Source organism: Dendrobates tinctorius, unplaced genomic scaffold (assembly GCF_039654945.1).
Source record: "Dendrobates tinctorius isolate UK_male_01 unplaced genomic scaffold, ASM3965494v1 ptg000063l, whole genome shotgun sequence".
NCBI lineage: Eukaryota > Metazoa > Chordata > Amphibia > Anura > Dendrobatidae > Dendrobates > Dendrobates tinctorius.
Genome location: NW_027361731.1, coordinates 5,660,121 through 5,687,529, shown reverse-complemented (window position 1 = coordinate 5,687,529; position 27,409 = coordinate 5,660,121). Strand labels below are relative to the sequence as shown.

The 27,409-nt window shown below is 44.9% G+C and overlaps 1 protein-coding gene across 2 annotated transcripts in view; it reads right to left on the bottom strand.

Annotated features, from left to right (window-relative positions):
* Positions 1–413: 413 nt before the first annotated feature.
* Positions 414–27,409, bottom strand: part of LOC141093982 (uncharacterized) — a 59,269-nt gene continuing 32,273 nt past the window's right edge. Inside the window, exons 2-7 of one of the 2 annotated variants that reach the window (XM_073579657.1) lie at positions 19,816–19,964; positions 19,507–19,686; positions 19,300–19,423; positions 19,123–19,220; positions 18,834–18,924; positions 414–4,452 (exon numbers count right to left, since the gene is read on the bottom strand). In XM_073579657.1, the coding sequence (XP_073435758.1) occupies positions 2,759–4,452; positions 18,834–18,924; positions 19,123–19,220; positions 19,300–19,423; positions 19,507–19,686; positions 19,816–19,893 (2,265 nt within the window). In that variant the 5' untranslated portion in view covers positions 19,894–19,964 and the 3' untranslated portion in view covers positions 414–2,758. Of the gene's footprint in view, positions 4,453–18,833; positions 18,925–19,122; positions 19,221–19,299; positions 19,424–19,506; positions 19,687–19,815; positions 20,088–27,409 lie in introns of those variants that run through there. The other variant, XM_073579656.1, reaches the window with a different exon arrangement.

Here is a 27,409-nt window from a genome sequence, read left to right as displayed (position 1 = left end):
TGATGTGGGCTCCACATCTTTTCCAGCACGATGGATCGGAAATCCCGCCCATTGGTGACCCTGTCACGCGATTGCAGTTCATCAATGGGTTGGCAAGACAACCAGAGGTCTCCAGCAGACATCTATGGTTGTCACTGCTGGATCCTATGAGCGCTGCCCGGTGGTCAGCACTCATAGCAAGTGAGCAACTCTGCTACATACAGGTGATCTTTTCATCACCTCTATGTAGCAGAGCCAGTCAGGTTATGGCAGCTTCTAGTCTCCCATTGAGACTATTAAAGCATGCCAGTGGAGGCATGGGGGGTCAGCGGGCATCCCGGTCCGCTAGCCGAAACTGCATGGACCAGGGATCGTCCCGCCGAAATCCCACTTTCCTTTTAATGTGGGCAAAACGCTACTCAGACAACACAGGGTGAGGGTAAAACAGTGTGGCAATGCTTTATTGAACCAGAAAACAGGCAGATAACACATAGAACAGTCCCAGCAAAATACCCAAGATGGTGCACATTACGGAGTTTTACCCTTCCGCTGACTCGTCGGGATAATAGCGGCTGTGACTTCAGAGCTCCCAGAGTCGCTGCCCCACCTGTGGCACACACACAGAGGAGGTAACGACAAGCATAGGAAGATGACAGTTCATTGAGTCCATACAAGGTACAAGGCCAGTTAATCTGAGGATCACAACCTGGCTTCTCCAAATATATTCATGGTTCAGCAATGGTCAATGGAGCAGATCTGTATTCTTCCAACTGAGGCTGAAAACCCCTAGGTTGTTTCCTATAGAATTATAGATCTGTGTCCCTCGTGATGGAGCCATGATGTAAAATGGCTGCTGACTTGTCTCTGGTCCTTTGGATGTTCGGATGTCTTGGCAGAATCTCTCTGGCTGTTTCTCTTTCTCTCAGTCTCTTTATACAGAGGCATGTAACCTATTTTTAGACTTAACAAGTGTCCTTCATTCAGTATTTACATTAACAGTAAGAATGGAGATGAGATCAAGCAGCATTACTTGATTATTTAAACTATTTACATAGTTTTTGCCTCTCTGCTTTTGAAGTCAACAAACTGGTTCCATAGTACAATGCATAATAAACATATCCGTAGTGATGAGAGAGTATGTTCGGTGCTCGGGATTTCCTGAGCATGCTCGGGTGTTCTCCGAGTATTTGGGTGTGCGCGGAGATTTAGTTTGTGTCGCTGCAGCTGCATGATTTGCCTGTTTGTTAGGGAATCCCTGCATGTATTCAGGCTGTCTACAAGCCGCAAATAATGCAGCTACGGAGACACAAACTAAATCTCTGAGCACACCCAAATACTCGGAGAATGCTCGCGAAAACCCGAGCATACTCGCTCATCACTAAATATCAGCAAATATCACTAGCGATCAAGGATAAGCGCACAATAAAAGTCAATATTACAGACTTACACAAACAAAAGTCTGTTTTCTTTACCAACCAGAAATCAACACTTAAATTTGAAAGCCAACATACAGATAACATTCTATTATTCTTTGTTTGCTAAAAATAGTCATCTGGTTAATTAAGATACAATGCTGTATGTCTCACAATGACAAAAGTAAAAAAAAAATGTCTTTAAAAATATAAAAAAAAAATATAAATGATAAATGTTTGCTTTGGGTCATTTATTTTCTGTTGGTATTTGGTTTATTCTATAAAACTCCCATATAATATTCCATCCTTGAGCGCACGCCGCGCGCATCATGTTTTTGTACAATTTGTCAGTAATATATATATAGGTTCTCCCCGTCTGAGTTATTTTTGAAGGTCAACAAAATATGATTTTCCTGTAATTCATTTCTCACACTCCAGGTATAATAATGACTTCTCTCTGTGTGGGATTTTGATGTTTAAAAAAGGTTGTCCACTACTTGGGCCATCCCTTCTCATTCCTCATGTTTGGTCCTGTTAAAATAAAAATACTTATACAAACTTCCCATCCTGGCGCCGTTTCAGCGGTGTCGGCACTTGCATTCTTAGGGCTTTTTGAGGTTTTTATATCATGTGAGCCCTGTGCCCAATCAGCGCTGGCGTCACTGTCCCCACTTTTGGACAAATCGAGCATCATGAGGAAGTCAGAGAGCAGCTGCAGACCTAGCTTTCTGTTGATGTTCAATACGTCCGAAGTCGGGAACAGTGTAGCTGCCGCTGATTGGGCGCAGGGCTCGTGTGATGTGACAAACTCACATAAGCCCCAGGACAATGAGTCTCGACACCGCTGAAGCGGAGTAGGCATGCCAGCGGAGTTTGACTGTTTTTGTTTTAATGAGGCCAAACACGAGGAATGAGTTCATAATATATATATACACATATACATACATACATATACTCTATATATAATATATAGTCTCGTTTGACTATAGGTCAATATTAAATAAAGTCTCCTGATGAGTCATCTTTGGTGAGGACGATCAAACCCGTAGAAATGAGAGGCTTGGGGAGTGAGTGTGTATACGTCACCTCACCCTATATACTGAGATGTGTGGTATATGTTCCATCTATTAGTCACCTTCTGACTAACCTTCAGGGGGTGAATTATGGGTATAGTTTTACATTTGGAATTAATAGTTTAGTTTTATCCCTTTGTCAGCAAACATGAGGAATGACAAGAGAGACAATCCTTTAAAGAAGATCCAATTTTGGTTAAAACTATTCCAACATTATGAACATAAAGGTTTCTCCCCTGTATGACATCTCTGATGTTTATTAACAGTTGATTTCCAAGTAAAATATTTCCCACATTAAGAAAATGAAAAAGGCTTCTCCCCTGTGTGACTGCTCTGATGTCTAACAAGAACCGATTTTCGGTTAAAATATTTCCCACATTCGGAACAGGAGAAAGGCTTCTCCCCTGTGTGAGTTCTCTGGTGACTAACAAGATGTGATTTCTGGTTGAAACATTTCCCACATTCTGAACAGGAAAATGGCTTCTCCCCTGTATGAGTTTTCTGGTGACTAACAAGAACCGATTTTTGGTTAAAATATTTCCCACATTCGGAACAGGAAAAAGGCTTCTCCCCTGTGTGAGTTCTCTGGTGACTAACAAGATGTGATTTCTGGTTGAAACATTTCCCACATTCTGAACAGGAAAATGGCTTCTCCCCTGTATGAGTTTTCTGGTGACTAACAAGAACCGATTTTCGGTTAAAATATTTCCCACATTCTGAACAGAAAAAAGGCTTTTCTCCCATGTGACTGCTCTGATGTCTAACAAGAACCGATTTCCGGTTAAAATATTTCCCACATTCTGAACAAAAAAAAGGCTTCTCCCCTGTGTGAGTTTTCTGGTGACTAACAAGATGTGATTTCTGGTTAAAAAATTTCCCACATTCTGAACAGGAAAAAGGTTTCTCCCCTGTGTGAGCTCTCAGGTGGTAAACGAAATGTGATTTATGTGCAAAACATTTCCCACATTCTGAACATGAAAAAGGCTTCTCCCCTGTGTGGATTCTCTGGTGCTTAACAAGAGCATTTTTCCAGTTAAAACATTTCCCACATTCTGAACAGGAAAAAGGCTTCTCTCCTGTGTGGATTATCTGGTGCTTAACACAATCTGATTTATTGCTAAAACATTTCCCACATTCTGAACAGGAAAAAGGCTTCTCTCCTGTGTGAGTTATTTGGTGTGTAACAAGATTCCCTTTCTTGCTAAAACATTTTCCACATTCTGAACAGGAAAAAAGCTTCTCCCCTGTGTGAATTTTCTGGTGGATAACAAAATTTGATTTCTGTGCAAAATATTTCCCACATTCTGAACAGGAAAAAGGCTTCTCCACTTTGTGAGTGCTCTGGTGCTTAACACAATCTGATTTGTTGCTAAAATATTTCCCACATTCTGAACATGAAAAAGGCTTCTCCCCTGTGTGAGTTCTCTGGTGAATAACAAGCGCTGATTTCCGGTTAAAACATTTCTCACATTCTGAACATGAAAAAGGCTTTTCCCCTGTGTGAATTCTCTGGTGAATAACAAGCGCTGATTTACTGTTAAAACTTTTCCCACATTCTGAACAGGAAAAAGGCTTCTCCCCTGTGTGAGTTCTCTGGTGCTTAACACAAGCTGATTTACTGTTAAAACATTTCCCACATTCTGAACAGGAAAAAGGCTTCTCCCCTGTGTGAGTTATTTGGTGTGCAACAAGATTCCATTTCCAGTTAAAACATTTTCCACATTCTGAACATGAAAATGACTTCTTTGCTTTAGGAGCAGTTTGTTTTTTAATGCCTCTTTTGTGACTTTGATTTTCCTTAGTAGTCGGTAATGAGTCAGAAGATGGGACCTGTTTCATAGGATCAGATGACAGATCTTTGCTGTGAATGGATGATGGTATATCTGGAGTAACAGCAATCACTCCAGTTGTATCTTGTAGGATCTCAAGATCATCAGATTTAAAAATTGAAGATGTCAGCTGTCCTTCTGATCTCCTGGTACTGTCATCTAAGATAAAAAAACAATAATTATTTTTTAACCCCTTTCCTACAATGGACTTAATATTCCGTCCATGAGACCTGGGAACTAATTCCCATGGATGGAATAATACATCTAGCATGATCAGCTGCGCTCACGGGGGGGGGTGTGGAGCGCAGCTGATTGCGGCCGGGTGACAGCTGATTATCACAGCTGACACCCGGCACGTGTCAGGGGCGGTCACGGATCGCCCCCGACATGTTGGTTGCGGTGTACCGGGGGTTAAAGGAAGCATTGGTAGGGAGGGGGCTCCCTCCATGCCTCCCTGCGACCTCCACAGCAGCGTGATGTGCAGCGCCGCTGCAGGGGTCACCTTCCCTGCAGGTCCCCGGATCCAATATAGCGACGGGGACCTTTGGGGGCCTGCAGGGAGCTAGCTTCCTCACTGCCTGCAGCAGTGCCTGTGACAGATCGCTGATCTGTCACAGCAATCTGTGATGTGACAGATCAGCGATCTGTCACAGGACAGTGATGTCCCCCATGGGACATAATAAAGTAAAAAAAAAAAAAAAAAGTGTAAAATAATTTAAAAAAATATATATTCCCTAATAAATTCATTTTTTGAAAATAAAAAAAAGCAAACAATAAAAGTACACATTTGGTATCCCCATGTCTGTAATGACCCACCCTATAAAACTGTCCCATTAGTTAACCCTTTTAGCGAACCCCTTTGTGGTGTGAAGGGTGGTCGCGTGGTTAATGGGAGGTATATGTCACATGGATGGATGCTCCCTGCGATGCAACCCAGAGTATTTTGTCTATAGTGTACATGAGCACTAAAGATGTAATTTAGTGCACTGGGTCCGGGTTGCGGGTAGCTGAGAGATGGGAGGGTCTGGCTACCCATATTGCCTCACCTTTGGGTGAGGATGCGGACTGTACTCAGTTTTGCCTGACGATATGTGTATGTTCAGGACCTGTGGTGAGGTCCTGACCATGTGACCAGCTCATGTGATCCATACCTCACCTATGGGTGTGGTTACAGGGCTATGTAATTGAGGTGTTTAGCACATGTGAGTGAGTCTGTCAGAGTGTGGACAGACTTCCATGTGTCCAGGTGGGACACAACAGAGTGGTCTGGGTTCTAAGGAAGGAGGAGCCTTCCTGTGTCTGAGGCTGCAGATAGAGCTCTGCTCTGGACATTGCCCTGGACTATGTGCACAGGACTTGAGGGAACCAAGCCCAGCTAAGGACTGTTTTGTGTTGCTGTAAGACTGTTTGCCTTTTGTTCATGCTTCAATGGTTTATGGAGAAATAAACAGAATGGACTTGTTTTAACTCTGCGTGTGCCAGTGTTTACCTCCAAGACCTGCAAAGTGAGTAACCCCCGTCCACAGACAGTGTGGAACCTTACAATTGGTGGAGAATGCGGGCAGCGGTTCCAAGAAGTACATGTTGCCGTACTGGCGGCGCTAAGCCAGGAGAGCAGACGGTCTGGAAAATCATGAGCAATACTGACCGAGGTCAGAGAAAGTGACTGTATTAATATTTGTGGAATACCTCTGAGGAGAAGAGGCATCCAGGAACCTGTGTGGCCATCACCAACAGATAACAGACAGGAGTCTGTGGTATGCTGACCGGGGTCAGGGAAAGTGTATTTGAGAAGTCGCTATAGGGTGCCTCTGTGGATGAGCAGGTAACGGACAGGAATCCATGTTGAACTGACCAGGGTCAGTGAGAGACTGTGCATGTTTTTTTTTTCCTCTGCAAAACCTGAAGGTGTTGCTGTGACTCGGCGAGGTCACAAAGTTTTTCAAGGTAGCTTGCTGTGGCTCAGTGGGGTCACGAAGATGACAAGCGGCTTGCTGTAACTCGGCGGGGTTACGAAGGGGACAAGCGGCTTCCGGTGGATTGGCGGGTCCACGAAGACGGCGCAGCAGCAGCTGCAGTGACACCAGCAGCTGCTTGTGAGCGGCAGCCGGAGGTGCCGGTGATTTGTGACAGCAGGAGCTGTGGCAGTGCCAGAAGGAACTGGTGTGGTGTTGTGCTTAAAGGGCCAGTACCAGCCCAAAAAGACAAACTGTACTGTGTGAACTGTGGCATAAGAAGTTCTGCAGAACGGACATGGGGATATCCTGAAAGGGGGCGGTGGCCCAAAAGGGGGTGGAGTCCCAAAATGGGGTGGAGTCCCAAATTGGCATGGTGGCAAAAAGAGGCGGCGGCGAATGCGCCATTGGACTGTAGCCAGGAGCAGCGAAGTTCCTGCTGTACTGTGGGTAGCTCGGTCAGTGAACCGACACTACAGTGCCCCTTCTGGCTGGATGGAGAATGGGTGATGGGATTGTTAGACCCGGGGAGTCGGGGGTCTGTGCCAAGACCCACTCCTGGACGTTCTGTGTCGCCTGGGACGGTGACTAGAGTGAATGGCTTTGGTGGTGACGATAAAGAACTTTTGACAGCATACCTCTACATTGACACGACTGAGAGTTCCACGTACCATGTAGTGACAGTAGTCCCGGACTTACAGTGTACTATGGTAATAGGGCAGGACTTAGAAGCCCTGTGGGACTGGTGGACAAAAGGAGAAGTGTCTGTTGAAATAATGTGTATGGGAGGTAATGGTGTGGAAAGTCCGCCCCCTAAAGTTGACAGTCCTAAGTTAAGCATGACCAGAGAGAACAGTGCGTCGGCCCAACTTACGGATATGATGTCACCTGACGTGTACCACAGGGGGACCGATAGTGGTGTGGTAATTAAAAAGAGTGGACCTGACACCCGAACAGAGAGCAACATGAGCATTTCCCATATGGTGAGGTGTGACACAGGTACCAGGTGTGACTAATATGTTATTGCTAGTAACAACCACTAGGGCTGAAGACAGTGTTTGTCAGACAGAAGCACGAACCCAGGGTAATGACAGTTTGCACCAGGTAGAAGCGCACCTATGAGACTTGGAGCATGGGCGTGAAGAGATGTGTCAACAGCTGGCGAGGGAGTGTCTGAAGGTGGCGAGTATGGAAGTCGCCAACTCCGCGCAGGTGGAGCGGCTGCGCCACCTAGAGTCCGAGCTCTTGGCAGTCAAGGCACTGAGACAAGTGACTGAGTACAGAGTGGATGAGCTGGAGAGGGAAGTCTGTGAGCTCAGAGGTCACCTGTCAGCATGTAAAACCATGAACAAGACCCTGTTAGAAGATATAGAAGTGCTCAGAGAGACCCAAGAGAAGCATCAACAGGAGATTCTCCTGAGAGAGGATGAGCGTCGCTGCTTGGCAGAGGAGCGAGATGGAGTTCTTCAAGAGCTCAAGATAAAGGAGACTACGGCCCAGCTCCAGAAATCCACGGATGACCGGGAAATCAAACTGTTGCGCTCTGCCGAGCTGATCACAATGAAGGAGAGTGAGCTAGAGAGGCTGACCAAAGAAGGGGCTTCCACGGAGGAAGAAATCCAGCTGGGGAAGTGCCACACAGGTGACCATACAAGGGATGCCGATGTCTTGGAAAACTGCGCTGACACTCAGGACGAGGAGGTCCAACAGTATGTCCAAGAAGGGGAGACTTCACTTTTCAAGTGTATAATAGAGGTACCCGAAGACATGCGAGAAGCGTGTGCCATTGAGGATGGGCATGTGGCCTTTAGGAAGGCTATAGAAGCATGTAGTGTGATCTGGGCACCAGAGATGAAGCAGTTGGTCATACTGTCAACTAAGGAAGTCACAAGGAAGTGGGTTGCTATCCTGAGGGATATGCATCTACAATGCCTCCGCACAAAGCAGATGATCCTGTTGAAGAAAAAAGAAGCCGCTCGACGTCTAGAGTGTGGGAGGAAAGTTCAAAGTCAGCAGGGCATTGCAGAAGACATCATTCAAGTGCCCGGAGGTCTGGTGAGGAAAGTCATCGGAAGGTTTGGGAAAGTGATGCAGGAGATGGTGAACAGGTCTGGCGTGATGAGAGTGAGGATTCCGGCTGATAACGAAGCCCAGGACATGGGTGAAGATGGGATGGTTCCATTCCTCATTGTTGGGTCCATGGAGAGCCTTGGGAATATCCGGATGCTCTTGGAGTATTGCGTGTCATACCTGAAAGAAGTAGAGCAGCTAAGACTTGAGAGGGAGCAGATCAACAGAGAGCTGCAGGAAATAGAAAGAAGATGGCCTCCACTTTCAACTCGCAGTATAGAAAGGCAAAGAGGTTCGCTTAAGACTGGAAGTCCTCAAGCTGGAGATAAGAGAGTACATAGAGATAAATGGAAGGGCTGCTCTCGGGACCATATAGACCTTAGGAGAAATGGCCAGCAGAGAGATGACAGTAGGTGGCCTGATGGAAGAGGAAGTAGTGATGCCTCAGTTAGCTCAGAGCCGAGTGACCTAGGCGGGAGACCCTGTAGAAGACGTGGTGACAAAGAGTCAGTCCAGACAAGAGGTATGGGGGCAAGGGAGTCGCAACACCATACTGACCGCCGGGGATGCGGGTGGTCTGACATGTGCCCATCTTTATTAAATACTCTTATTAAAAAGACAAAAGGAATTAAACCAGCAGCAATAGACATATATAATACCATAAACATTAGGCGTTACATGGTGGACATAGGGCAGATATAATTAGATAACATACAATCCTCATGGAACAGAACATAAAGTGCAATATGGTGAACAGATACATCTGAATAAAAATGCATAATATGTAAACAAGATTATATATACCAGTATAAAGTGCCCAATGCCTCTCCAACTAGTCAGAGTGTGGACAGACTTCCATGTGTCCAGGTGGGACACGGCAGAGTGGTCTGGATTCTAAGGGAGGAGAAGCCTTCCTGTGTCTGAGGCTGCAGATAGAGCTCTGCTCTGGACATTGCCCTGGACTGTGTGCACAGGACCTGAGGGAACCAAGCCCAGCTAAGGACTGTTTTGTGTTGCTGTAAGACTGTTTGCCTTTTGTTCATGCTTCAATGGTTTATGGAGAAATAAACCGAATGGACTCGGTTTAACCCTGCGTGTGCCAGTGTTTACCTCCAAGACATGCAAAGTGAGTAACCGCCGTCCACAGACAGTGTGGAACGTTACACCTTAAAAAATAAAAAACGAAGCAAAGAATGATGAATGATTTATTATCATACTGCCGAACAAAAAGTGCAATAACGCGCGATCAAAAAGATGCATATAAATATCCATGGTACCACTGAAACCGTCATCTTGTCCCGCAAAAAACGAGCCACCACACAGCATCATTAGCGAAAAAATAAACAAGTTATAGCTCGCAGAATAAAGCGATGCAAAAATAATTATTTTTGATGTAAAATTGTTTTCATTGCATAAAACCGCCAAAACATAAAAAAATGACATAAATGAGGTATCGATGTAACCGTACTGACCCGGAGAATAAAATCGCCTTATCAATTTTACCGCTCACGGAATGGTGTTAACGCACCCCCCCAAAAGAAATTCATGAAACACTGTTTTTTGTTCATTCTGCGCCCCAAAAATCGGAATAAAAAGCGATCAAAAAATGTCACGTGCCCGAAAATGGTATCAATAAAAACATCAACTCGTCCATGTGGTGATGCATAAACTGTTTTTACAATAAAAAGCGTCTTTTAGCGTATGACAGCTGCCAAAAATAAAACCCCGCCATATATAGTAAATCAACCCCCCTTTATCACCCCCTTAGTTAGGGAAAAATAATAAAATAATTTTTTTATTTATTTCCATTTTGCCATTAGGGCTAGGGTTAGGGCTAGGGCTAGGGTTAGGGTTGGAGTTAGAATTGGGGGGTTTCTACTGTTTTGGCACATCAGGGGCTTTCCAAACGTGACATGGCATCCGATCTGAATTCTAGCCAAAAAAGTTAAAAGGCGCTGCTTCCCTTCCGAGCTCTGCCATGCGCCCAAATAGTGGTTTACCCCCATATATGGGGTATCAGCGTACTCAGGACAAATTGCACAATAACTTTTGGGGTCCTGTTACTCTTGGAAAAATAAAAATTGGGGGTGAAAAGATCATTTTTGTGGAAAAAATATGATTTTTTTAATTGTACGGCTGTACGTGATAAACTTCTGTGAAGCCCTTGGGGGTTCAAAGTGCTCAGCACATATCTAGATAAGTTCCTTGGGGGGGTCTAGTTTCCAAAATCATGTCACTTGTGAGGGGTTTCCACTGTTTAGGCACATCAGGGGCTCTCCAAACGTGGCATGGCGTCCAATCTGAATTCCAGCCAATTTTGCAGTGAAAAAGTCAAACGGCGCTCCTTCCCTTCCGAGCTCTGCCATGCGTCCAAACAGTGGTTCCCCCCACATATCAAATATCGGCGTACTCAGGACAAATTGCACAATAGCTTTTGCAGTCCAATTTCTCCTGTTACCCTTGGTCAAATAAAAAAATTGAACCTGAAGTAATTTTTTTTGTGAAAAAAAGTTAATATGTTCATTTTTTGTTTCTCTTATTCATTCTCGTCTCGACTATTGTAACTCTCTTCTAATCGGTCTCCCTCTTACCAAACTCTCCCCTCTCCAATCTGTCTTGAATGCTGCAGCCAGGATCATATTCCTCACCAATCGTTACACCGATGCCTCTACCTTGTGCCAGTCATTACACTGGCTACCCATCCACTCCAGAATTCAGTATAAACTTATTACCCTCACTCACAAAGCCCTCCATGGCTCAGCACCACCCTACATCTCCTCCCTTGTTTCAGTATACCACCCTACCCGCGCCCTCCGTTCTGCTGATGACCTGAGGTTAGCATCCTCAATAGTCAGAACCTCCCACTCCCGTCTCCAAGACTTTACACGTGCCGCGCCAATTCTTTGGAATGCACTTCCCAGGTCAATACGATTAGTCCCCAATCCCCACAATTTTAAGCGTGTCCTGAAAACGCATTTATTCAGACTGGCCTATCGCCTCAACACATTAACCCAATCTATCCCTGTGTGGCAGAGCCAAAAGTCTTACCATAACCAGGTTCCCCGCATCATTCTCCCACATGCTTTATGCATCCATTAGCCCTCTGTGTCCGTACTGTCACACACCTAACATTATGGCTGGTCCATACAATCAGGGCAACTGTTACCACCCACCTTTCGTGTCTACCTCTTTCCTCATAGACTGTAAGCTTGCGAGCAGGGCCCTCTTTCCTCTTGGTATTTGCTATAATCTACTGTATGTGATTATTGTTATGCTGTAATGTCTATTGTCTGTACAAATCCCCTCTGAAATGTAAAGTGCTGCGGAATATGTCGGCGCTATAAAAATAAAATTTATTATTATTATTTTTTTTTTTTTTAAACATTCAAAAAATTCCTGTGAAGCACCTGAAGGGTTAATAAACTACTTGAATGTGGTTTTGAGCACCTTGAGGGGTGCCGTTTTTAGAATGTTGTCACTTTTGGGTATTTTCTATCATATAGACCCCTCAAAGTGACTTCAAATGTGATGTGCATAAAAGAGAAAATGGCAGACAGCAACTTCTGGATCCAGGAGAGGCACGTTCAAAGTCCAAAGACCCAGTTGGACATCACAAAATCCAAAATAATGAAGGAGAACAGCATCTCATCCAGGTGAAAAACATATAGACGTGTTCCGAAACGCGCGTTGGGGCGGACACAGGGACCCCCTGTCTGCCATCTGCTTTTGTGTCCAGGTATTATACATTGTCTATATGAATGTTTTTTAACTTTTGCCTGATTTAGTACTATTCAGTCTGGCTATTTATCAGTATATCATGGGCATTATAATATGTAACATTATCTGTTGGGTACATACTATTGCCATGTGACTATTAATACACTTATGTGCAGTACTGGCTACAAGGGCCTCTGCGTCCCTATTCGCTGATTTTATCATTTTTTATGGCTCTTTAGCATGTTGTGTTTGTGCCTTGCCTCACTATGTCCAATAAAGCAATTTTACTATGACCGTTAGTTGTATTTTGGATTCGTCCTCCCCTTTGTGTTTCCTTGCTTTGGCAACACTAAATGTATTTTGGTCCTGCCAATAAAGCCTATTTGAGTCTGAGTTCAACTTTTTATTAATTCTGCCTCCCAATTATCAAATAAAAAGAAACCAATCAATGTTATGTAGGCGAAAATAATAACAAATTCTCATCTCACAAAAAACAAGTCCCCACTCAGGTCCATCATCTGTCAATGGAAAACAGAGGTTCCCACACTATTAGTGGCTGAAAGGCTGATAAAAAGCAACAAGGTTTCTATAAACCGATCCAGCAATATCCGCTCTCACTTGTGAGCCTTGCAGTGTGCTCACACTACATTTAGGATCCCTGTATTTAGCAATATTATAGTGAGAAGAACCCACTTAATTTATAGCGTGTGTCTCCTGGAGCACAATCTGGGCACTATGTGTTGGGTGATAAAATGGCAAATGTGTAATTTTCACTCTCCAACATCCACTGCGTGTTAATTTCCGGAAAGTGGCTGTGGAGTCAAAATATTCAGTCCTCCTATAGATTATAACCCTCAGTGAATTAATTTATAAAATGGAATCACTTTATGGGGATTTTGACTATTCTGGTTTCTGTCATGTGGTTATATTAGGGCTCCTGCATATGGTGTGTCCAATCTCATCTGGGATCTGTTCCTGGGGTCCAGCTGGAGTAATCTGCTCCCTACTTCAGCCAATTGGAAAGTACCACACCCTACTAAACCTCAAAGCATATGGCCGGAATCTGCCAGATACAGCGCTGTTCTCCTCTGGTTCAGTCCTCTGCGCTCAGCTCGCGGTTTGTGTATTTGTCTCCTGCTGTGACCGTGGCCCGTTTACTGACTACTCTTGTGTCTTCTGAATCTGTATTCTGTCCTTCTCACATAAGTGAGGCAGGACAATCCCACCACAATCAAACAAAATGAACAGGTGAAAAAGACATAGAATAAAGAAATATGTTACATCCTTAACAACAACGTACAGTATGTATGAGGGGAGAACTCCAACAGTAAACCGGAGATGCACTCATTAATGGTGGACCATTGGAGCTACTATGGGTCCTGACCAGAAGATTAGAGAAAATAACATTGCTCCCCATTTCAGGAGAGATTGTGCAGTAATCTGAATTTCTTAGGATCGAAAACAAAGTAACTTATGACATGAAGAGAATCCATGAATCCAGGGCTTGAGCCATGCCAACACATCTCCTGCAGGGGTGAATAAATGTATATTACAGCCATCAGCCACACACAGCTTAGAGATATATCATGGCACAGGTGTAATGGTTTTCCTGTAGTTTATCACAATCCTCCTTGAAATTAGTTTTAATACAATCTGAAAAGTCAGCAGGCCCGGATTGATAATCTGCCCAGGCGGGTAGATGCCCGCTGGGCCGGCGGCTCGGAGCTCCAAAATGGGCCGCCGGCCCTTTAAATCTACTGTACAGGCCCTGGTGCGCATGTACTCTCTCGGTGCACATGCTGACCAGGGCCACGGCGGCACGTGTCAGCTCGTGAACGTGGCCCTCGTCAGTGCGGAAAAGCAGGAGAGTGCGCACTAGGGCCTGTGCAGACTGTTGGAAAGTCCGCCACCGCTGCCCTCTCCTGAAGCTTTCCCAGGGGCTTTGTTCCTTCCTGTCCCACAGTGGCTCCCAAGTGCAGCTGCTGCGGTGGTGGTGTTGGTGCTGCTCGCGGCGGCTCCTCCACCCAGCCGGCCCTCCCTGATCCCGGATAATGGGGGTGCAGCCGAGCAGGCACTGAAAGCTGGACGCATCAAGAGGATGGTGCGGCTGGCAGCAGAGCTCCTGCTGCTGCTGGGACTTGTGCTGCTACACTGCACATCACTGTGCTGCGAGGGAGTCCTGCCAGCCCAGCCACTGTCAGCAGCCAGCACTAGGTGAGTCTGCTCCCGGATACCGCACTCCCAGAAAGTTAAGGAAATCTTTACTAGATGCAGGGACAGAGCTAAGTGATGGATGATGCCACCTGCGGCTCCAACCATGGGTGCAGTGTGATGTGGGGAGGGTGAATGCACATGATGTGGGGGGTTAAAGAGTGACTGCACATGAAGTGGTGGGTTAAAAGGAACTGCAAAGGATGACATGGAGTAAAGGGGACTGCACATGATGAATTGAGAGTGTGTTAAGAGGGACAGCAATAGAATTGAAGGTGGGGGGTGGGGATAGCAAATGATGATCTGGAGAGAGAGCAAATAATGAATTTTGAGGGTGTGGGAGTAAATGTTGTATTGAATATGGGGGTAGAGCTGTTGATGAATAGAGGGTTGGAGTGAGAAGACATGACAATGAATTGGGGGGGAAGGGGCACGTAAATATAATGAGTCGGGGGAGCAGGAGGTACATAGTGAGGGGCATTGAGTACGCAGTGACTGGTAATGAATTGGCGGAAAGAGTACAGGTGCTAATTAATTTATGTTTATTAAATGGGGAAAGTGGCTATGTATAGCTAGAAGGGGTTCAGTGGCGTATTATAATTTATATTTGGAATGGTGGGTTGCAGAATAACCATTTATATATTAATGGTGGGTGCATATCTGTATTAAGGTGTGTAGTGTAGAAGAAAGGAAAAAGGAGGGGAATGTGGTCTGGAAGCCGTGCTGTAGGTAACTATTATTTTATGCAGAGATGAGTCCTGGCTGGAAGAAGTGATGGTGGTCTGCGCAGCATGAAAAAGAAAACAAAGATAAAGGACTTCAGCTAGAGACATCACTGGTGAGTCAGTGTATTACCTGTACACTGATACTGTATACTATGTACAGAGTTCCTGTGTATAATGTCACTTAGTATTGTTTTTTTTTTTTTTATTAATGTTCAGTATTGTAGTATTCAGTCACTATGTGGTGGTAATATATCCTCCTCACTAGTTTCACTTTCCATAGATCACTGTTCAGCGTGTCTGGGGGAGGAGCAGCGGGGTGGTTCTGCTCTCTGCATTGAGGCTGCTAGAGGGGGAGGATTTGTTACTGTGTGAGGAGGGATAGTGTTATGATTGAGTCACCGTAGGAGGCAAAAACAGAAATACAAGCTAAGTCCAGAAAACCAGAGAAGTTGGCAACTATCAGATTGCAGACCCCTGAACCTATCAACACAACTAGCAATAGCCGTGGGGGGTTCCTACGATGCCCTAGACCCCTCGATCACGGCCGGAGAATTAACTAGGCCTAAAGAAAGAAAGGAGAAATCTAAACTGCCCCAGAGCAGACCCCAAAGCAATAGGCAGCCCCCAACATATAATGACGGTGAAGCAAGATGAAAACACTAACACAGACAGAAAGATAGACTGAGCAAAGACGGGGCCCCAAAACTACCTAGATAGGAAAGGACAGGAAGGCTGCTGTCTGCAATCTGTCAAAACCTTATCAAAGACATAAGCCAACAAGCTGATATGAAAAAGGCCCTGAAGCAGCTAGGCTTCAAAAACTAAATCAGCACTCAGGTATTTTCAGAAGACAGAGCTAAAGGAATTCAGCACACCCCAGCAGGGAATGGCAGAAATCCAGAAAAACAAAGCAAAACAAAGTCAAGCACCAATGCAAAAGGCCGAGCAGCAAACTTAGCTTTAGAGGAGCAGGAATTCAGACTGGTCTCCAAGGATCCCACAGAGAAATCACCCGCAGGGCAGAAGGGCGTCGGCAGCCTTATATCCAGTCAGTAACTCCACTCGGTCAGTCATCATCATCAGCCTCAGGTGTTTGATAATCAGGCTCACTACCTTTCTTTACCAGAAGAGGGAGTTCCTCGGGCCTCAGTAATGAAGGGGAAAATGAACTCACAACATGATAGGCTTGTTCATGTGGTCGGGGAGGGCCTGTTGCTATGGAGGGTGGGGTTGTTGCTATAGAGGGCATGTTTTTAGTAGAGTAGGAAGAAACGACCAGTTCTCATTTCAATGCCAGAACACAACCCCCCTGGATGTTTTTCTTAAAAGCAAGAGATCATATCTTGGAAACCCTGCAAACTGGCCTCAGAAGGTAAATTACTTATTGTCAGCACTATGCAGCCCAGATATGCACTGAGATTATGTGAAAAGCCCGGACAACCCCTTTAATATTGGTTTATTATTTTCAGGAATACTATGGTAAAATAAGAAATATTGTATTTTTAGGACTATAAGACGCACTTTTTTCCTTACAAAATGTGGAGGAAAATCGGTGGTGCATCTTATAGTCCAGATGTGCCGGCTTTGGCTGTGGTAGGGAGGTGAGGGAGTGGCATTGGCGGAGCAGTGGGTCACAGAGGCAGGAGCCAGCGGCTACGGCTAACTCCTGTGCCCGCTGCTAAAAAGAAATGAATTTTCACTGCATTCCACCCCCATGGACGTGGAGGACAATGAATATTAATTTCTTCTTAGCATCCTGGTATGATTGGCCCCCACCCCCATTCCTGGTATGCATTGCCCCGTCCTTATCCTGATATGATTGGTCCCATCCTTTCTTTATCCTGATATCCATGGCACCATCAGAAAAGATTAAAAAAACAAACCATTACACTTACCTTCCTGGCGCTCCCTTGCAACATCCTGCTCCATTGCCAGCAGCTGCTTAATGCTTGTAAGCAGAGCATGGCAGGGATGTCATGCGCTGCTTGCAAGCTGAAAGGCAGCTGCCGGAATACTCAGTGCTCTGCACGCAGGGACTGTTTGCGCAGAGAGCAGTGAGTATTCATTGCTCTTCAGTAGCGCGCAGTGTCAGCCGGAGCAGCAGGAAGGATACAGCTGAGAATGTGCGCGCTACTGAAGAGCAATGAATACTCACTGCTCTCTGCGATGAACAGTCCTGGCATGCAGAGAGCACTGAGTATTCTGGAAGCTGCCCTTCGGCTTGAAAGCAGCGCATAACGTCCCTGCCAAGCGCTGCTTACAAGTATAAAGCAGCTGCTGGCATCGGAACAAGATGCTGCAAGGGAGCGCTGGGAAGGTAAGTGTATCGTTTTTTTGTTTTTTTTTAATCTTTTCTGATGGGGCCATGCATACCAGGATAAGGAAAGGATGGGATCAGTCATATCAGGATAAGGATGGGGCCATACACATACAAGGACTGGGATGGGGGCCAGTCATACTAGAATAAGAATGGGACCAATCATACCAGGACAGGGATGGGGCCATACATACAAGGACTGGGACAGTCATAGCAGGTAAAGAATGGAGCCCTGCAGACCTGGACAGGGATGGGGCCATGCATACCATTATATGGATGAGGGTGATCATTCCTGCCAGGATAAGGATGAGGTGGACCATTCCTACCAGGATAGGAATGAGGAGCCATGCATACTAAGATAAGATGGGGCCCTGCATACCAGGATAGGGATGGAGCCATGCATACTAGGACGAGATGGGGACCCTGCATATCAGTATAGGTATGAGGGCGATCGTTCCTGCCAGTATAGGGATGAGGAAGCCATGCATACCAGGCTAGGGATGAGGTGGCATGCATACCATGATGGGGATGAGGGGCCATGTGTTTCAGGAAGGAGATTAGGGGATCATATTACAGAATTCACCACATTTTTGCTTCAGTCTTTTTTTCCCCCTAATTTCCTCCTCTAAAACCTAGGTCCGTCTAATAGTCCGAAAAATACAGTGTATATATATTGGAAAACCCATTTAAATGGATTATGCAAAGTAATCCCCTATCCCGAGACCTATGTAGTCGCTGGGGTACGATTACTTGGACCTCCATGATGCCGAGAATCGGCGATCTAAAGAAGAGGTCGATCATGAGCACTGAGATGGCATTCACACATGGCACTTCAAATAACTCCTTTAAGATGAGTGTTGAAGGGCACAACAAAGTATAACAAAATCCACTGATCGGGTGTGGGGGGAGTGTTATAGTATGTGGGCTGGTGGGATTTGTGTGGCAGGGCTGCTTTTTTATCCCAGTCCGTCACTGAAAGTCAGGATAAAGGCAAACTGTTGCTATTGTACAGAAATTCACACTTGGCCTCACTGCACATTTAATGTTGTCAATCATAAAAGCAACTTTTGGCCAGAAAGACAGGACCTGGTCTTGTAGGGACCATATGAGCACATTCAGCAGCACAGAAGGGAGAGAAGGTAGATTTGTCCAATAAGATACCCGGGTTCTAGGAAGCCAACAGCATCATTACCCTCCAATTTCTGATACAGACCCATCATAATATTTTCTTCAAGTAATTTTCTAATTTATCAGAACATTCTATGTACGCTGTCATTTGACTTTGTAGTTTACAGACCTGGGCAGGTAACGGTCAGTGTCTTCTAATCCCAGGGTGTAGATAGATCCTCCAGGTGATAAGTTCTATAGAAAAGGGCCTTCAATGCCGAAAGTTATTTGAACAGTTTTGGGTGAAGGAGAATGTTGTGGTCTAGAGGCAAAATGGTGATCAGGGTAATACGGCCGGACTACACCAACGAAAAGGCAGCCACAGCCGGTGACTGAGAAGAATCTGTGACTTCTCTGCATTTAGTGGTTACCACTCACCTGGGTAGTCATATGTGGGAATCTCCTCTTTACACAGCTCATCACCCCTCACATATGTCTCTGTAGCATTAATATGGGTCAGATCTTCACCCTGAAACAAATATTATAAAAGTCACGTACAGATGGAGAAGTCACATCTATGATCAGCTCTAACCCTGCCATCTCCATTGTTCTCATTACACAAGTATAAAACATTTAATACTGGTGGATAAAACAAGACTGAGCACAAGACCTTCACAGCCGTCTACACATCATAGGGGAGATCTCATGACACCTTCTCTCCATCTACCTGATGATCCTGAGGAGCATAGGGATCTTCTTGTTTACAGTTCTGTGGAAGTAGAGGATGGGGACATCTCTCTGGTGTTGTCATGTTACTGGATAGAACTGGAGGAAACACATACAAGGACTGAATTCATTCTTTTCATATAGATATAGGCCGAGTGTATTTAGTCCTGTCTCTTACCTGGTGATGTGAGGGGCTGGGGAACCTTCATTATGACGTTCTTGTACAGATCTTTGTGTCCTTCTAAATACTCCCACTCCTCCATGGAGAAATAGACAGCGACATCCTGACATCTTATAGGAACCTGACACATACAATGATACCGTCATCCCCCCGATCCCTTCATAGCGTTACTATGTGATGTGCCAACATTCCCAGCAGTGTCACCTCTCTAGTCAGCAGCTCAATCATCTTGTAGGTGAGTTCTAGGATCTTCTGGTCATTGATGTTCTCATGTATCAGGGGGTGAGGTGGAAGTCCCATGATTGGGCTCAGGGTTCTTCCGCATCCCTTAGACACAGGGTCCTGACTGCATTCACTAGAGGTCTTCTTCACTACTGTGTAATCCTGGTTACGGAGAGACTCATTAATAAATCTCACTACAGACATTTCCAGAGTCCTCACCTCTCCAGTTCTGTCCATCTGTTATTCCCATAGATAAGAATGATGTAATGTGACGTCATCAGAATCTCTCACCTCTCCAGTAAGCCGGAAGAGGATCTCTAGGGTGAGGTGTAATATTTTCCCTGCCATCTTTTCTCTGTCCATATCCATCCTTCAGGGGTAAATCAGGAAAATTCTCTTTTGTAGAAGATCTTCACTGAGGGATCCGATATTGTAGAGATCTGAATGAGAAGATGAGCCGATGTAACATCATAAAAATCCTGTGTAATAATACAATTACTGGAGATAATAAGGGAAACATATGAGGAAATTATTTTACACTATTTTACATCTACTAATAAAACCTATATATTTAGGCCACAGACAACAAGCAGTTTCTTCCTCGGAGTCGGCAGCTGAATACGTTTCTCATAGACTCATCTTCCATAACGCTAATTCTCGTCTCATTTACCGACACTGGAATCGGCATTAGCAATACTGCAGGAGATATTCATTACACGTGACAGGAGAAATAACTACTTCATGATGAGGACGACATCTTCATCTTCTACTACACCTCTAGAAACATTTTTGGCCAGAGTCCGTCACTGACTCCATCCCCACCGGCCGTCTATATGAAGGTTTCCCATCTTCCCCGTACTGCAATCTTCTATCACATTAGATCTCAGCTCTGATTCACACACAGAAGTTTGAGGCTTTTATAAAAGCTTTTTTGTAAGAACATCAAGACAGAAGTTCTTTGCTGCCAATGTCTCCATGTAATCTTCCATATATTACATGAAAAACACCAAAAAAAGTGTGAAATATTCCTAAAATAATTATAGTGAAGTGTTGAGGCACCAAATAGAAAGTTTTTACCCAGTATATGAACACACTGAACCAATGTTACAACCTCCACTATATTAAATCTTCAGGGTGACTATTTATAATCAAGACAATGGAATGAAGAAAATCAGCACTCACCCCTTTTGGAAGATACTTCAGTCCTTTCTAATTTATTTGATTCAGGACAATGACAAAAAGTGCAACAGTGCTAGCAGTGTGGCGGCAGGTGCAGCGATTTCCAAAAGAAAAAAAAAAAGATATGACGAACAAACGTTTTGAACTTAATCTACTGGTTCGTGTTCCACTGATCTAAGAACATGGACCAGTAGAAGGACTGAAATATCTTCTAAAAGGGGCGAGTGCTGACTTTCTCCATTCCGTTATCTTGATTGCAAAAATAAAATTGAGGATGGTGGTACTGTGGGAACATTATACAGTGTGTGGGGGGCCAAAAAAGGGGCTCCGTACTATGAGAGTAATAAGGCTATGTGCACACGTAGTGGAAGGTGCTGCGGATATTTCCGAGAGGATTTGGAAAAATCCGCAGGTCAAAACTCTGCACCGTGTGCACTGCATTTTTTTAATTTCCATTGAATACAATGGTACTGTACAATGCAGCAGAATCTGCTGCAGACCCGCAGGGCCAAAAACGCTGTGGATCCGCGGCAGAATCCGCAACGTGTGCACACAGCCTAAATGTGTCATGAATGATCCAGACCAGGTTTTGAGTCCAGTCTTCCACTCTCCCAGTCTGGTCATGTCAAGGGTTAACTTTTCTCTGCCTCGTTCTGGTGTCAGGTCTGCCATTTCTCTGCGCTGTATCCTGCAGCAGTGTCAGTTATATTTTCTGCCTACGGCATGAGTAGCGGACTCTGGTGATACCCTGATTTGTCCTGCTGTGTTTAGCTGACTTTGCCCGTGTCTGTTCCTTCCTCTCTTCCCGCCCCGACTCAGTGTTTCCCTTAGTGTTTGGATTTCCCTGTACTTGACTCAGCTTTGGCTAAGACCTGATCCTGTCTCTTGCTTCTTGTACATCTGCTTCTGACCGATACTAACCTTTTGGCACTCATCAGACTGTGTTTGGTGTTGCCCTTGGTGCTTCGCTTCTCTCTGGTATCGACCCAGCTTGATTGACTACTCTGCTGCCACCTGGTGGTAGCCTCACTGCAGTGGTAGTGGTCTGCTCTGAGCAGAATTGCAATCCTCCCTCCACTTTCCTGCCATCTAGTGGAGTTTGCATTTACCTGCAGAGCTGCAGTGTGACATTATAACTGACCATAGACAGGTTTTTTTCTTTGTTCCTGTCTTTATGGATCCACTTCATACTATGGCGGATCAGATGTCTAATCTGACTCAAATGTTTCAGGACTTGTCTGTGGAACATAGAGCCCTGGCCACTTCCCATAATCAACTCCAGAGGGAACTTTCTGAAACAGTAAAGTCTTTTCAGGGTTCGACTACATAATCAGCCTGTAAGCACTCGGAACCCATAGATGTCTTGCTACACTCTCCTGAACCTACAGTCAGGCTCCCAGATACTTTCTCCAGGGAAAAGGAGAAGTTCCATACATTCAGGGAGAGTTGTAGACTGCTTTTCTCCCTTAGACCCCGATCCTCTGATGATGTGAGTCAATGGGTTGGGATAATCATTTTGTTACTCCGGGAGGGTCCTCAAGCTTGGGATTTTTCTTTACCTGCTACTGCCCTAGAATGTGTGTCTGTGAACACGTTCTTTGAGGCTTTAGGACTGATTTTTGCCATACCGGACCTGGTCAGGGTGGCAGAGGACACAGTCATGGGTCTCTCCCAGGGTGAACTCATTGCCGAATGGTATTGCTCAGAGTTTAGACGGTGGTCCACTGATGTGACCTGGAATGACTCTGCGCTAAGATGTCAGTTCAGGAGTGGTATGTTGGATCATCTTAAGGATGCTCTGGCTCTCCATCCTCCACCCAGTTCTTTGGAGGAGGCCATGACTCAGGCCATTCATATGGATTGGAGATTGCGGAAGAGAGGAGTAATCCAGCGAGAGGTTTCATTATACCCTGTTACGTCCGAGGTGATGCCATATACGGAACCTATGGAGGTTGGGGCAATTAACCTCAAGGAGAAGGAGAGGAAGTGGCGATGCGAAAGGAAACTATTCTTCTATTGTGGAAACCTGGGACACTGGAAGATGGACTCCCCCTCTTGCCCACCGACTAACAAGCTGCCGAGTCTGGGTGATTTTCGAGGAGGTCACCCGGACTCTCAGGTACCTTTTTCCACAATTCAAAAGATTTTTTTGGAGGTGGAACTTTGTTGTGGGGATTGTTACTCACCCACTTCAGCTTTCATGGACTGTGTTTCATCCATGAACTTCATTGACTCAAGCTTGGTGTCCTAGTTTAACAGAGACAGTTAGGCTTGAAACCCCAATTCATATCATTGCCATTGATGAAACACCGCTGGTTAGGAATATTGTTAAACTTGTCTCAGAGGAGTTTCTCCTCAAGGTGGGTTCCTTGCATCAGAAACACATTTCATGTTATGTTCTGGATAATTTTCCAGCGGGACTGGTGTTGGGATTCCCCTGGTTACAGCTGCACAATCCTGTTATTGACTGAGAATCTCGGAATATTGTGAAATGGGGTCCTAATTGTTCAAAGGGTTGTCTTTCTGCTGTGCTGGTGTTGTCCGTTAATCTGGATGGTATTCCAGAGTACCTGAAAGATTTTAAGGATGTGGTTTCTGAAAAAGAGGCTGAGATCTTGCACCCACATCGCCCCTATGATTGTACTATTAATCTCATTCCAGGTGCTAAATTGCCCAATGCCTGTCTGTACAATCTTTCCGACCCAGAAAGTACTGCTATGAAAGAGTATGTCTCAGAAATTTTACAAAAAGGTCATATCCATCCCTCTCTCTCTCCTGTGGCTGCTGGATTCTTTTGTAAAAAAAAAAAAAAATAAAAAAAAAAAAAAAATAATAATGGTGGTTTACGTCATTGCCTCAATTTTCGGGAACTAAATAAAATTACGGTGAGAAATACCTACCCCCTCCCGTTATCCCTGATCTTTACAACCAATTATCTGGGGCTAACTGGTATTCCAAGTTTGACCTCAGGGGAACGTATAATCTTATCGGTATTCGGTAGGGGGATGAGTGGAAAACAGCATTCCTCATCTCTGAGGGTTTGTTTGAAAATTTGGTCATGCCCTTTGGTCTCACGAATGTGCCAGCAGTTTTTCAGAATTTAATTAAAGATGTATTTTCTGACTTCATTGGATTCTTTATGGTGGTATATTTAGATGACATTCTTGTATTTTCATCTGACAAAGAATCTCACATGGGTCATCTACGTGCAGTTCTTCAGAGGTTACGGGAGAACTCTTTATTCGCTAAACCTGAGAAGTGATAATTTTTTGTCCAAGAGCTGTCCTTTCTTGGGTTCATCTTGTCTGCCAAGGGGTTTCGTATGGATCCTGGAAAGGTACAGGTCATTGTTGATTGGGTGCAACCCCGAGACCTTAAAGGTCTTCAGCGTTTCTTGGGTTTTGCCAATTAGTATTTCAAATGTATTAAGGGGTTTTCTAAGGTTGTCAAGCCTCTCACTGATCTCACTCGTAAGGGGTCTGATCTTAAGACTGGTCACCCCCGGCAGTTGTAGCCTTTTCTACATTGAAAAAATGTTTTAATGTCTGCTCCTGTATTGGTCCAGCCCAATCCGTCTGAACCATTCATTGCTGAGGTGGACACATCGGAGGTGGGAGTGGGGGCGGTGCTGTCTCAGGGACCGATCACTTTGACTAATTTAAAACTTTGTGCTTTTTTCTCCAAGAAATTTTCTCCTGCTGAGAGAAATTACAATGTCAGGAATCGGAATTATTAGTCATAAAAGTGGCTTATGAAGGTTTATACTGTTAAGTATTGGTTGATGGTGCTCTGGGAGCTCCTCAACTCTGCTTTCTGTGGGCACCCTGGAGTCTTGGAAACCTGGAGAGCTATTGCTAGACTGTTCTGGTCTTGCTCCATGTCTTCTGACATTGCAGTGTTTGTGTCTGCTTGTGCTACATGTGCAGGTGTTAAAGTCTCCTATAACAGGCTGGGGAATTTGTACCATTGCCAATTCCGGATAGACCTTGAACTCGTAGATCCATGGATTTTATCACTGATCTCCCTCCTTCCAATGGCAAAACTGTGGTCTGGGTAGTGGTTGACAGATTTAGTAAACACGCGCATTTTGTACCTTTGGCAGGACTGCCTAACGCAGAAACACTATCTAAGTTGTTTATTGAGCACATTGTGTGGTTGCATGGCGTGCCTCTGAATTTGGTGTCTGATAGAGGGGTGCAATTTGTATCCAAAGTCTGGAGGGCCTTTTTGTAAGATATTGGATATTAGTTTGACCTTCTCCTCAGCCTACTATCCCGAATCCACTTGTCAGACTGAGAGGACAAACCAGACACTTGAAAAGATATTGGGGTGTCTTGCCACATCACAGCAGGATGATTGGTGTCCCTTGTTGCCCATGGCTGAGTTCACGTTTAATAATCAGGTTAATCAGTGCACTGGCACTTCTCCGTTTTTCTGTAACTACGGTTTTCTCCCCCATTTTGGTGAATTTTCCAGGCTGCATTCGGGGTGTCCAGGGTCTGATTCGGCAGTTTAACGGGTTGGGGAGGTGTGGAGGGAGGTCCAGAAGAACATTGGCTAAGGGCAAACAGAAACATTTTGCTGATAAGCGATTATCTGTAGCACCTAAATTTCTGGTAGGAGATAAAGTGTGGTTGTCTACCAGAAACAAGTTTATTGGTCCTTTCGAGATCATTGAGCGTGTCAATCCAGTTGCCTTTCGCTTATGTTTACCTCTTTTGCTTCGGATCCCCAACGTGTTCCATAAGTTCCTTCTTAAGTCATTTGTACCTTCCTCTGCTGGGTCTCCATCCCCTCTGCCTCCTGTCACTGTAGATGGTCAAAGTTTAACGGATTGTTGATTCTAGCATGATTTTGCAGTTCGCTTCAGTACTTGGTATATTGGAGGGGTTACGGTCCTGAGGATCGATCTTGGGTCCGGGAGCGATCAGTCCATGCTGATCGGTTGGTTCAGGTTTTTCATTCACGTTATCTTAGGAAATCTGGGGGTCCAGTAGCACCCCCTTGAGAGGAGGGTACTGTCATGATCCAGACCGGGTTTTGAGTCCTGTCTTCCCCTCTCCTAGTCATGTCAGGAGTTAACATTTCTCTGCCTTGTTCTGGTGTCAGGTCTCCTATTTCTCTACGCTGCATCCTGCAGGCTGTGTCAGTTATATTTTCTGCCTATGGCCTGAGTAGCTAAGGCCTCTTTCACACATCAGTTTTTGCCTTCAGTCACAATCTGTCCTTTTTTTGAAAAAAATGGATCCAGTGAATGATGCCACTGGTTCCGTTTTTTCTCATAGACTTGCATTGGCGACGGATGGCCGTCCGTTTCATCCGTTGTTTGACGGATCCGTCATAAATTATGGACAAAGTAACTTTTTTTGTGTACATCGAAAAGTCGGACAGCAACGGATCCAGCACTGTCCGTTGTTGGCTATAATGGAGGCCTATGGGCGCAGGATCCGTCGCTGTCCGTCAAAAGACGGAATCCAGCGACAGATTCCGTTTTTTTAAAACTGAGCATGCCCGGAATAATTTCTCTCTTTAATTTAACCCCTACAGCTGCTTTTTCCATTCTGGCACATAAAAAAAAATCTCTCTCTCTCTAGAATTCTGTTCCTTAAAAACTCCTACATCCTTCAACGGATCCGTCAAAAACATAGACCCGGTGCATCAGTTTATTACAATCTGCACAGGATTCACTTTGACGGATTGTGACTGATTCTAAAATACTGATGTGTGAAAGAGGCCCAACTCTGGTGATACCCTGATTTGTCCTGCTGTGTTTAGCTGGATGCTTTTTAAGCACAGCATTTGGCACTACTTCTGCATATCACACTCTTCCCTCTTTTTTGAATGTCGTCCTCGACATTTGCCTCAATTGATTGATCTGACCAATTCAAAGACAGTGGTGGGAGTCATGTCACTTCACATACATATCGGCATAACATTCATAAACATTAATAAAAACCTATTTTTATGACCTTTTACTTGTAGGACTCCTGTAAGAAATAAACAATATCTCTTCAGATGCAAGTTATTGTATATCTTCAACCAGCTCTCTCTCACTAGACTTTAACAGTTCTTCATTTCCACAGTCTTTTAAGGAAAATCAGAGCGATAAAACAAGCTTTTCCACCAGGCAACATCTTCTATACTGCCTCTGGGTGGTGAATACCACTCAAGTGGGCTTACCTGGTCCGTGGGCAGAGATACCTGTCTCCAATCGACAGTCCTTGGTACTCGACTCGGTTCACCAAGTGTCTCATACATCAGCATCACAGGCCTCCTCATTTCTCGAATAGACATCCTACTGGTGGGTTGTTCCTCAGATACCACAGGTTCTTCGGTTTCAGGAATTTCTTCCGCCGCACTCATTTCTCATGCTTCCTCAGATGCTCTTGGAACTGCCTCTGTAAGTTCCTGTACTTCTCCTGAATTCTGTTTCCACACAGTCCAGTAATACCAATCCTCCTGAGTGTCGATCGATCTCTGCAGTCATTGGTGTTCGATCATCAGAACTGAATTGACTTTATCTGAACTCCTTAGTGCAAACTCTGGAGCCTCGGGACTTAGTTCACTCTCTTGAGGATAGTACATCCCGCTCCTTGCCGGTCCAAGAGATACAACAATATGGTCTTCTTCATCGGAACTCTCAAGGTCACTATCCACCTCCGGAGCTTCAGTCTGTGGCAGAGGGCGTGAGGATCTTTTCAAGCAC